General features: G+C 34.9%; 1 protein-coding gene across 1 annotated transcript in view; it reads left to right on the top strand.

Annotated features, from left to right (window-relative positions):
• The window catches only part of LRRIQ3 (leucine rich repeats and IQ motif containing 3), a 105,661-nt gene that overhangs the window by 45,695 nt on the left and 46,876 nt on the right, over window positions 1–13,090 (top strand). Inside the window, exon 5 of the mRNA XM_037141088.2 lies at window positions 1,775–1,931. Coding sequence (XP_036996983.2) covers window positions 1,775–1,931 — 157 coding nt within the window. The remainder of the gene's footprint in view (window positions 1–1,774; window positions 1,932–13,090) is intronic.

The raw sequence follows: 13,090 nt of genomic DNA, 5'->3' as shown, positions 1-13,090 counted from the left end.
ATCTTTATCAATCTTTTCGAGATTCTTAATTCTTTTTTCTACCAACTAGAATCTGTTATTGAACTAGTTAGCAAAATTTAATTTCAATTATACTTTTTTAACTGCAGAATTTTTATTTAGTTCTTTTATTTTTATAATTTCTGTGCCTTTATTGATAATCTCTATTTGAAAGGACATTGTCATTATACCTCTCTTTAATTGAGTTTTACTTCCTTTAAAATATATATAATAGCTGCTTTCAAGTCTATCTGTTATGTCTGTCTCCTATGTCCTTTCAAAAGTAATTTCAAAGGCCAGCTCTTTTTATCTCCATAGATTACACTTTTTTTTAAAATTTTTCCCTGTCTCATAGATTTTTGTTGTTGTGTTGAAACCTGGATGTTTTAAATAATGCATTGTAATAAATCTGGATACTGATTTCCTCCCTGGGACTTGTTTTTTGTTTGTTAATTTATTTAATGTCTAGGTGGGGCTGTTTTAGTGAAATTTATTTCTCCTGCTTTGGGAAGCCTCTGATATTGCTCCTTCAAGAGCACACTATTGGCCGGGTTAAGCCACCTTTGGGATGCCAGTGATTGTAGCATGGTTCTCTTTGTTTGTCTCGCATTCCTGATTTCTGTTAAAGTCCTTTGCTGTCACAACTACGATTAGCCTCCACTAATTGCCAGTTGAATACTGTATTGTTTTCCATAATGTACTGAGAAATAAATTTTTCCATGGCCTTCTCCATTTAAAAAATATATTTAAAAATATTTTAGAGAATCTATTCCAGGTAAGAGAAAATCAGAGGTCTTGGGTTCTCTTCAGCCCTCATTTGTGGGGCAGAAGCTCTGACACAGTTGCAACAGGTGGAGCCCTGATCACCTCTGCCCTCAGCAAGTGATAAATAATTAAGAGAAGGTGGTAGCACAATGAGAGCAGAGAGCAAAACCGTACCAGGGTGTGCAACCTTTTGGTTTCTCTGGGCCACACCAGAAGAGAAATAGTTGTCTTGGGCCACACATTAAACACATTGTGACACATAATAACAAAAATACTCATAATGTTTAAAGTAAAGTTACAATTTTGTGTTGGGCCACATTCATAGTCATTCTGGGCTGCATGTGGTCCAAGGGCCATAGGTTGGTCACCTCTACACCATCTTCAGATCTTGAACTTTAACAAAGAAAACTAGGAGAAAAGGCAGCTAAGAAGAGCCCTTCCAGGGTCAGCAAAAACTTTTGTGAGGGGCCAAAAGTTTTATAACATTTAGCATTAAATATGACATTGATTTGTTCATTTCAAATTATGATTTTTTTGGCTATATTGGGTTAAATAAGCAAATTTAAAGTTTGTCTCATTTCTTTTAACCTTTTCATTTAGTGGAGCTAATAGAAAACTTAAAATTATTTTGTTGTTTACATTATATTCTGTTGAACACTGCTGCGCTACCACAGTTTTCCTAGATGAACACAAAAATTACTTCCTCACTGGACAGGAAAAATAAAGATATGTTACCTTATCTTTTTTTAGATAACTTAATCACATTCTTCCTGACATTACATTATAAAATGCAGAGTCAGATATAAGTATGGAAATGTTTGTGGATTTATATTGCTACAGATTTCTCAGCACTCATTTACCTCTGATGAATGTTGATGAACAAATCTTCATGCCTAAATAATTTTGTATGGTATTAATATGGCAACAAATACTACATTAAATTTATCACCATGTTTTCTTCCTCCTTTTTTTTGTCAAAATAATAAATGGCTACTTTCCCCTCTTTACTCAGCTCCCTGTTTCTGCATAAAAAACATCAAGGAAAATTTATTAGGAAACGTGAAACAAAATTGATTTGTGCACACAGAAGATATGATGATAAGGTTTTTAAGAATCTCATTTTTAAGCCTGGAACAAATATAACGGGAAAGCTTGCACGATGGAAACATGTAAGTATAATTTAAGATACTATTATTATAATTTATGTAACATTGATAAGTATTTTTTCAATCTTGTAGAAATATCTTTCATTGTTAATATTCTGCTTGTGATTTTCTTGATGTGAAAAAGGTATAATAATATGCAAATATAATTTTTGTGATCAATTAATTACTCTTACCACAAATATTTTATAATTCTTACTTCATATATATATTTCTCTTATTAATTATTGGAAGTAGATGTTAATAGCAATATAAAATTACTTCTTGGTAGTTGAAAACAAGGAAATATTTAGTTTATTAAAGGCTGATAATTCTACATATAGTACAATATTCATTTATTGTTTTATGCTAAATGATGTAGTGTTTTGAGGACACACTGGAAGTAAAAGAAACACATTTATTGAGTGCCTACTGTGTACTAGGCACTGAGCTAGGTATTTGGCATGTAATAGGTAATTTACTTTTTACAACATTGTAAGATAAGTGTTTTTGTACATGGGAAAACTAGGACTCAGAGGAGCTAGTTATCTCACCGAAGCCACATAGTTAAGTATCAATGCTAGGACTTGTCTCCAGGTCTTCTGACACAAGAGCTTGTGCTTTTTGTTTTGATTTTGACATTAGGTAATGGTAGAAAGAAGACATGTAGTACTATAATTAACAAGATTGAACTTTTTATAGTTTGTAAAGCACTGTTTGTGGTAAATAAACTCTATCATATGTGGAACTCTTCCTGAGTAGCCTGAGCTACAAATATTTCTGTTATATGAACATGATTAGAAGGGTTTACAAAAAGGTGCAGATAGTCATTAGTCCCTTTCAATGTAATTGAGGACACGTGTCCTAAATATGGCACAGAAATGTCCTCCAGTCCTTAAATGTCATATTATTCATTGAATAACAGCATAGGGCTAAAAGGCAAAGGTATCCTACTCAAAACTTTTCCCACGTGAGCACTCAGTGCCACTGTATTATTTTGTACCAGATGACAGGATGCTTTATAAAATGATAACATACATGTGAGGTGTCTTTTGGCCCTCTATGCAGATTATAAACTCACTGATTATGGTTATGTCACTTGCTTTTATATGCTTTATATAGAGAAGACTTTCACTGAATGTTATGTACTGTTAACCAATTTGAATATGCTAGTGACTAATTTGGATACACACACACATACACACATAAACACATTTAGAAATACTCATATAGATATGTGTATATATACATATGCACACATCCATATATTCATGTGTATGGTAGAGGTTATGTTATGGTAAGTGACTATTATGTGCATCAATAGGATTAAACTGCTCATATTGCAAAGTGATTTAATGTGATATCTATGCAGTTACATGGAATATATCATTGTATGAGGTCTGCCCAGAAAGAAGTCAGCCATATTCTATGCAAAATAGAGATATTTATTGAAGAATATACAAGATACAAGAAACATTGTACATAGGACAATGATGTCTTAGTCCCCTTCGAAGTAGGCATCTTGGGACCTCACATAGTTCTCCCAGTCGCCATTAGCTGCCCTGTCATATTTTCCTGAATTTCACTGATGGTCTGAAATCTTCCCTTTCGAAGGTGATTTTATTTTTGGAAAAAGCCAGAAATCACAGGGCACCAAATCTGGGCTATAGGTGGGCTGAGCCACCTGGGTGATTTGCTCTGGGTGATTGGCTTCACCAAAAAACTACACAAGACCCATGATACATGAATGGGTGTGTGTTGTTGTGATGAAGCTGCCAATCACCAGTTGCCCATAGCTGCAGCCATCTGAATCATCTAAGTTGTTAAATAGTTTTCCTGGAGGAGTGTTCAAGCTTAATGCAAAATTGGATGCAGATTTGTTGCTCTTCCCATTCAGTCATTTTGAGTGTGACGGCCACACGGTACACAAGCTCACTCAGTTGCATCTACCACCCCAACTGACTAGTACAGTGAAGTTGTCATTGTTCATGCATGCACATTCCAGTCCACTCTCCTTGGCTACTACTTTACATCAGTGTCACATGAACCATTTTTGTTACATTAACAGTAGCTGGACTTTTTCAGAACAGACTTCGTATATTGAGGTTTAGATGTATTTTGAGTGCTATGAATCTTTTGGTAAAATATATTTATTACAAGTTTTCCAAAGGTGTTTGATGTTGTTGATAAGTCTGCTAAGTATAACATTATTCATGTCATTTTTATCAAGAGCTGTTTATCCATATTATGTAAATATATGCATTGTCCTATAATTTTTCATTGCTTATAATTCTGATTTGTAGAATTTCACAGAAATTACCCTAGCTCAACTTCATAAAGTAATTGAAATGAATTTTAATTTGAAGTTTCATCTCTGAATACTCTATATGAAATTGTTGCTCCATCTTCTGTTGGCTTTATTTGTCTTCTGTTCAGCTTACTTAATTGATTTTTTCACTATTTTCACTACTGTTTACTTTTTTACTATTTTTACTAATCATATATCTGGTCTTTGTTACTCGGAGTTTGATTTATTAAAAACTACAGTGAGACAGTCGATGCCCTAGAATGCTTAAGAGAACCTAGCATACAAGAAACATTGGAAGAGTGAGGAATTAGGTAAAAGGGAGGAGGTGAGAAAATAGTGGTATTTCATATTAGATTTTATTTTTTTTAAGTTGCCCCTAGCAAAGTAATGAAAGGCACTGGTCAAGAATGGAATTCAAATTTCAGTATTTAGTAAAATTAATCAATTGCTGAATCTGCTTCTGTTTTGAAATGAAATATATTTTGTCCAAAGGGCTTAAAACATTCCATATTTCTGGAACGATCCTTAGGAGTGAGTTCAAGTTACATTCAGTCAGGAAATGTGCTGGAAAGCCCAGAGTTTATGGTACAAGAATAAGCTTTAAGTGAGATATAGGACCAAAAGTCAGGAGCCATGAAGAAGGAATCTGTTAAAAACTGAGTCAGAATAGAAGAAATTAAGGATTGGAAACAATTGCTAGGAACACTATTTGTGAATACTTTACAGTTGTTAGTTAGAGAATGCCTGTTCTTACAGAGTAGACCAACATAAATATAGAATTATGGTGGTAACCAGATCAAGTTTTTGTGAAACTTATATATTATTAAAATGAGTTTTAGGGAAATCTAAAGACTAAATCTATATTATTATTATTGATTTTGCTGGGACTCCCAATAATATTTGAAATATTCTTTGTCATACTCAATCCTTTTCCTCAAAGGGTAACAAGGAAAATATGTAGAAGGAGTAATAACAAATAAAGAAGTTACTAACTGACAGTTCGCCTTTCCATTGCAAAATTTTATTAATCAGGGCTAGACAATGATATATTCATTGTTATCTAACTTTTGTTGGCTTCAATCATGTCTTTTACTTACATATTCTATTGCAAACATGAATTTTAGTAGGTATATAGTCTGACAGAAAGTCATGCCCATTGGAGCCAAAAGGAAAGAGATTCAGAGGGGGAAATTAATTTGCCATGTATTTATCGCAGGGGCAGCTTAATTGTTCCCTTTCCTCATGCCTCACACACTCATTCTGATGCTGTCTTAAGGTGGTTTAGACGTGTTTTGTTAGGAAGGAGAGAAAGAGGTAAGACACAGTGATGGTGAGGAGCCATTACACCCTTTGTCTGGCCGTTTCTGGAGAGGGTGCATGCGTTCTTCCTTGTTAGCAACAAAATGAGGAAAGGGGTCAGTAGAGCAATCCAATGCAGTTTCCGTGGAAGGGGCCTCTTACTGGGCACCACTTCTAGCACATCGACATCCTGTACTCCTTTATGGCATTGTATAGTTTCTGGGAACAACACGTATACTCTAATATGGCAGTCATCTATACTAAAGTAAGATTTGCTTTAGAACTGCTGATTTGGTTAAATTCTAGAGCATTTTATTGATTTTTTTCCTTCCAAAGACTCATTTTTCTCATTATTAAAAACATGGCATTTTTGTACAACAGAATTGAACAAAAGTGTTCTCACAATCTTCCTGCAAACTCTTTCCATTAACTAATATTAAATACATTTTCCTGAAGATTTATAGATTTTTTAAAACCTGATGAACTGTTATCTTTTAATATATTATAATGATAATAAGGTTTCAAAAATATAATCTAACTTTTTAATTATACTACATATGCATGGAAATATATGAAAGCTGATATTATAAAGGTTCTTTAGGTGTCAGAATATTAAGTAATTATTCTGCTAGTTTTTATTTGTTTCTAATCAGAAATCATGTTTTATTTACATAGTACAACAGAAAAGATTTTTTATTTTGGATAAAAAGATTATACCCCCATTATTTATAATACCCATATAGAAATAATGCCTTCAGAACCTCTGTTTTGTGTCATAGTCCACAAAATCAATTCTTTTTTATAGTTCATAGGCATTATTTTTTCAAAGTACTTTCAGGTTTGTAACAAAGTTAGTGGAAAGTGCAGAATTTCCATATCCTCCCTGTCACTGCACATGTACAACCTGTCCTGCAGTGGTACACAGCCTGTCCTGTGGTGGTACAGTCTGTCCTGCAGTGGTATGCAGCCTGTCCTTCGGTGGTACACAGCCTGTCCTGCAGTGGTACAGTCTGTCCTGCAGTGGTACAGTCTGTCCTGCAGTGGTACGTAGCCTGTCCTGTGGTGGTACACAGTCTGTCCTGCAGTGGTACGTAGCCTGTCCTGTGGTGGTACACAGCCTGTCCTGCGGTGGTACACAGCCTGCCCTGCAGTGGTACATCTGTGGTAATTTGTGAGCCCAAATCAACACATCATTGTTTCCCAAAGTCCATAGTTTAAATTAGGGTTTACTCTTGGTGGTGTACATTCTATGGGTTCTGACAAATATATAATGATGTGTCTTCAGCATTAGAGAGTGTCATACAGGATATTTTTTTTGCCCTAAAAATCCTCTGTGCTCTGCATATTCATCCCTTCCTCCCTAAACCCTTAGCAACCAATAATCTTTTCAGTGTCCCCATAGTTTTGTCTTTTCCAGAATGTCATACTGTTGGACTTGTATAGTATGTAGCCTGGTCGGATTGACCTCTTTTGCTTAGTAATATATATTTAAGTTTCCTCCACACCCTTTTATGGCTCAATAGCTCATTTTTTAGCACTAAATTATATTTCATTGCCTGGATGCACTAGTTTAATGTATTCATCCATCTATTGTAGGACATCTTGGTTACTTCCAAGTTTTGGTAATTATGAACAAAGTTGGTACACATGTTCATGTGAAAGTTTTTGTGTGGACACAGATTTTAATTTTAGGGGCTTAAATATAAGGGGACATGTGTGCTGGATCATATGGTAAGAGCATGTGTAGTTTTGTTTAAAAAAGTTGCCTAATTGTCTTCTAAATTTGATGTACCATTCTGCATCCCTACCAGCAATGAATGGCAGTTCCTGTTCCTCCACACCCTCACTGGCACGTGGTGTTGTCAGTGTTCTGGATTTTGACCACTCTAATATGTGTGTAATAGGATCTCATTAATGTTTTAATTTGCAATTTTCAAATGACATATGATGTTGAACATCTTTTCATAGGTTTATCTTCTTTGACAAAGTTTAGTTTTTTATAATTAGAAAAATGAGATGATTTATTACATGCTTCACGTGAGTAGGAGAAGAAAAAGAGTCACCTAATTGGGGTCCCAGCATCGCACAGAGCACGAGTCCTTTTACATCACCATCTATGTGGAAGACCTGCCCCAGGGCTGTGCAGAGCAAGGCACAGCTTGCCCTCATGGCAATGCGAGGTTGTTTGAATTTTCTAAATTCAAGTAACTAATCATATTTGAGGGTGGTTTTTTGCACTGGCTTTGAATTCAGGTAAATATGCAGGAGAAGGGAAGAATAATCAGCCTTATAATATTGAAAGCCACAAAATAGTGAATCTACTTTTGCCCTCTTATTTGTCTTGTTTAACAGTAAGTGATATTAAGAAAATATCGAGAAGGTTGATCTTATATGAGGTTCAGATGTGGAATGAGTCACCTCAATTTATTATGTGAGGTGTAAAAAAGAAACTTGTGGATAGGTATTTTGATTTTTTAAATTTTATTGTTTTTTGAACTGAGAGTGCTTCCTTATACTAGAAACTGACCTTTATGATCAAAGAGATTCTGAAGTGTTGTTTTAGGTTATACAGTTCTAAGAAAGTAGCTTTGTAGAGGCATATTTGTATCTTTTCAAAAATTGCCCTTTGTGTCCATCAGTCATTTTAGGACCTCATCAACAATACAGTTCATTTCAAATGGGTATTTTTTGAGTTCTTAGAATGCCGTTAGCACTGTAATAAACTCTAAGGCCTTAAAAATGGAAATGAAACAGATTTTATTCTGAAACTTGTAGGTGGAAGGAAAGAACTAGGAAAAACTCACTCACTGGGTAGGGACTGATTACAGAAAGTGTGGAATTCTGAAGAGTATACACTTAAATTCTGACTAGTCAATTTTCTGTATCTAATGGGTCTGATTAAATAAACTGGAGTTTTTCTAAATTTTAACACCATTGAGAAATAGTGGCACTTAGTGTCAGGTAGACGTATGCGTTATTTATCAGAAGAGTTTTGAGAGCAGATACCGGGGCTACCAAAGTCTAAGAATAATTTAATTTATGTTTAATTCAGCCTTTTGGAGTGTCCAAAGAAGCAACAATGGTGGCTTAGAACCTAAGCTGTTGCTTAATGACCTTGGCAACAACATAAAGAGCTAAACTTAACATTTAGTAAAGTTTTCCTGGTGTTTATTATGTGCTTTCTAGGTTTCAGGCCATCTGCTCTTCACTGGCAATAAAAATAAAATAAATACTGTTCCCTTTAATCAAAGATTTTACCGAGACTAAATGGAGAAGACTTGGAAGTAGATGAATAAGCCTAGAGCAGATGCATACCAGGGTAACACTGGATGCCATTTGAAGCTGCTCAGATTCAAGGAATGCAGTTAGCCGGCACCTCAACTGTTAGGTTTTCTTTAAAAAATTACTTTATTGTTCAGTTACAGTTGCCTGCATTTACTCTCCACCACTCCCCCAACCCAGCCAAACCCACCTCCCTCCCTTGCTTCCACCCCACCCCTTGGTTTTGTCCATGTGTCCATATAGTTTTTCTGAAAACCCTTCCCCCCATCATCCTCTCCCATCTCTCCTCGGGTTACTGTTAGTTTGTTCTTACCTTCAATGTCTCTGATTATATTTTGCTTGCTTGTTTGTTTTGTTAATTAGGTTCCACTTAAAGGTGCGATCATATAGTATTTGTCCCTCACCACCTGGCTTAATTCACTTAAGGTAATGCTCTCCAGTTCCAGTTCCATCCATGCTATTGCAAAGGGCAGGAGCTCCTTCTTTGTCTCTGCTACATAGCATTCCATTGTGTAAATGTACCATAGTTTTTTGATCCATTAATTTACTGATGGGCATTTAAGCTATTTCCAGGACTTGGCTATTGTAAATTGTGCTGCTGTGAACATTGGGGTGCATAGGTTCTTTTGGATTGGTATTTCAGGGTTCTTAGAATATAATACCAGCAGTAGAATTGCTGGGTCAAAAGGCAGTTCCATTTCTAGTCTTCTGAGAAAATTTCATGCTGTTCTCCACAGTGACTGCACCAGTTTGCATTCCCACCAACCGTGCATTAGCGTCCCCTTTTCTCCACATCATCTCTAACACTTGTTTGTTGATTTGTTTATGATGGCCATTCTCACTGGTGTGAAGTGGTATCTTATTGTGGTTTTAGTTTGCGTCACTCTGACGGCTAGTGATGCTGAGTATCTTTTCATATGCCTCTGGGCCCTCTGTATGTCCTCCTCGGAGAAGTGCCTGTTAAGTCTTTTGCCCATTTTGTATTGGGTTGTTTGTCTTCCTGGAGTGAAGTCATCTTTACCTCTGCTTTCAAGTTTAGGTCATTTTCTAGGAACCCTCCAGGCAATTACTGAGTAAGTCAGTGTTACAAGGACCTGGCCATTTCTGCTCAGGGTGGGACTCTCAGGTATACAGACTTTGCTCCAGGGCTCCTGATTGGTTGGGAGAAGCTTATTCTTTTTTTTTTTTCATTTTCCTATAGTGGGTGTTACCTCCCTATAAACCTTTTGTGCACTTACTTTTGTCTTCATATTTCCATTCTGGAAAATCAGCTTGTGACACCATTTATTATGCTTAGCTCCATAGATGTGAATAAGCAAGATCTGAAACCAAGCAATTGCAGGATTAGTTTTGAAAAGGTGAATAGTAATTTAATACATAATCTGAGATATAAAACTGTGGGGGTTGCCAAGGTCAACTGAGAGGTCACCAGAAAAAGGAGAAAATGGAGGAGAGGATTTAAATAATAGCATAAAGTCTGAAAAGGCAAAGGGGTGGGAACTATAAAGTGCTTATAGTAACAGCAAATACTTTGGTCATTGAGGTGAATGAGGGAAATTAAGTAAGTTAAACTGAGACATGGACATGAATCATTCTCTTATCCTCAATGTCCGCATTCACTCATCCAGCATGTCAGCAGTGTATAAGCTGCCTACCCTTACTCACTCAGGAGCCATCTCAATTAGTAGATCCGTTATCAGAGAGACCACATTTCCATGACTTCAACTATAGTATGTTGTTATAATGTGTCTATATTCTATTTGTTATTGTTAACCTCTTACTGTGCCTAATTTATAAATTAAACTTTATCATAGATATACATGTATAGGAAAAAAACATAGTATAGTCATTCTCAGTATCCGTGGGAGATTGGTTTTAAGGCATCACGAGTATACCAAAATCCAAGAATGCCCAATGCCTTTTATAAAATGACATATATTGTTATATAAACCTATACATATGCTCCTATATACTTTAAATAATCTCTAGATTACTTATAATATTTAATACAATGCTGACACTATATTAATAGTTGTTATACTGCATTGTTTATGACATAATGACAATAAAAAGTGTGTACATGTTCAATAGAGATCTAACCATTATAGGCCTAATTACATAGTACACATCAGCAAAAACATAACATTTCTTTCAGAATATTTTTTATCGTAATTGGGAATCCATGTATGCAGGGGGCTGATGAGTAGTTAGACATGGATTTTCAAATGTGCAGCAGTGGGGGTTTAGAAGAGATGGTAGGATCCCCAACCCTTGTGTAGTTCAAGGGTCCACTCTAATTGAAAATGAAAATACAACTTAACCAAAATTTGTGGGGTGCAGGGAAAACAGTGCTTAGAGGGACCTTTACAACGCTGAATGCTTATGTTAGAAAAGAAGAAAGATCTAAAAATAATCATCTAAGTCTCCACTTTAGAAACCTAGAAAAGAGAAAATCAAATTCAAAGCAGAAAGAAATAGTAACAAGTAGATTAGAAATCAATGAAATTGAATATGTCACTACTCAGCCAAATTTAATTCCAGTTGGAATACTAGTGTTCCAGTCATTTGAACAAGATGTAATAATTAATGTTCCAGCAAACTGTAAGTTAAAATATAAAACATGCTCTCTATATATGCCATATATAATATGGCAGGGAAGTGGAATAAGCATAATAAAAACTTTCCACTTGGAAAAAGGTAGTGATGAATGAGTATGTGGTCTTTTGAGCCTGGCTTCTTTCACTTAGCATAATGGTTTTGTTTTTTAAGATTTTATCTGTTTATTTTTAGACAGAGGGGAAGGGAGGGAAAGAGGGAGAGAAACATCAATGTGTGGTTGCCTCTCACGCGTACCCCTACTGGGGACCTGACCTGCAACCCAGGCATGGGACCTGACTGGGAAAGGAGCCAGCAGCTCTTTGGTTCCCAGGCCAGCACTCAATCCACTGAGCCACACCAGCCAGGGGGAGCATAATGTTTTCAAGATTCATCCATGCTGCAGCATGTATCAGTACTTAATTCATGGCTGAATAATATTTCATTTTATTATGTATATTATATATGTATATCACATTTTAAATTCCATTCATTAGTTGAATTGCTTCCAACTTATGGCTATTGTGAATTAAGCCGCTATGAACATTCATGTACAAATATTGTTGTGGACATATTTTTTCAGTTTTTATGGTATGTGTACCTACTTATAGAATTACTTGATGATATAGTAATTCCATGTTTATGTTTTTGAGGAACTGCCAAACTGACACAGGAGTTGCACCATTTTGCATTTGTATCATCCATGTATGAAAGTTCCACTTTCTCTAAATTGTCACCAACGCTTGTTATTGCTTGTTTTTAATCATAGCCACCCCAGTGGATTTGAAGTAGTACTTCACTGTACTTTTGATTTGCATTTCCATAGAGACTCATGGTGCTGAGAATCTTTTCATGTATTAATTGGCATTTGAATATCTTCTCTGGAGAAATGTCTATTCAAATCCTTTTGATGATTTTATTTTATAATTGGTTGTCTTTTTATTGATGAGTTGTAAGAATGCCTTATATATTTTTGATACAAAATTCTTATCACATTTATGATTTGGATATATTTTCCCATTATGCAGATTGTTCTTTTACTTTCTTAATGGTATTCTCAAAGCATAAACTTTTAAAATTTTGATAAAAATTAATTAATCTTTTTTGTTTGTCACATACTTTTCATGTTACAATTAAGAAATTGTTGTATAAGCCAAGGTCTGATAGATTTTTTTTGCCCCTAAGAGTTTTATAATTTTAGGTCTTAAACTTAGGCCTATTATTTATTTGGAGCTAATTTTTATATAGTATGAGATAGGGTTAAACATAATTCTTTTATATGTGGGTAACTAGCTGCCCAGCAACATTAAAAAAAAAACTTTTATTTAATTTTCTTAGTGCCTTTATCAGAATTCATTTATTCATCTATAAGAGTTTATTCAGGGTCCTAGATTCTTTTCCATTGTTCCGTATGTATACCCTCACAATCATTTTGGCATTGCGGTTTTTTGTTAAATAATATAGCACTGAAGAAAAAAATGCAGTATCTTAAATTTTCATTGTATAATTTGATTATTGTGTAATGCTTATGATTTAAATCTATTATCCTGTATTTTATTTTATGTCATTATATTCAATTTTTAAAAAACTCAATGTGCAAACTCCTTCCACATATGCAAAAATATATTATTTATCTCCAAGTTTTTGAAAAATTTGTAATTTTAAGGTTGATGATAGGGTAGTAAATTTCTGTGTAGAGAGA

This window comes from Artibeus jamaicensis, unplaced genomic scaffold, assembly GCF_021234435.1.
Source record: "Artibeus jamaicensis isolate MK-2021 breed Jamaican fruit bat unplaced genomic scaffold, CSHL_Jam_final scaffold_1019, whole genome shotgun sequence".
Taxonomy (NCBI): domain Eukaryota; kingdom Metazoa; phylum Chordata; class Mammalia; order Chiroptera; family Phyllostomidae; genus Artibeus; species Artibeus jamaicensis.
Note: the sequence above shows the minus strand (reverse complement) of the source record. Positions and strands in the feature narration are given on the sequence as shown.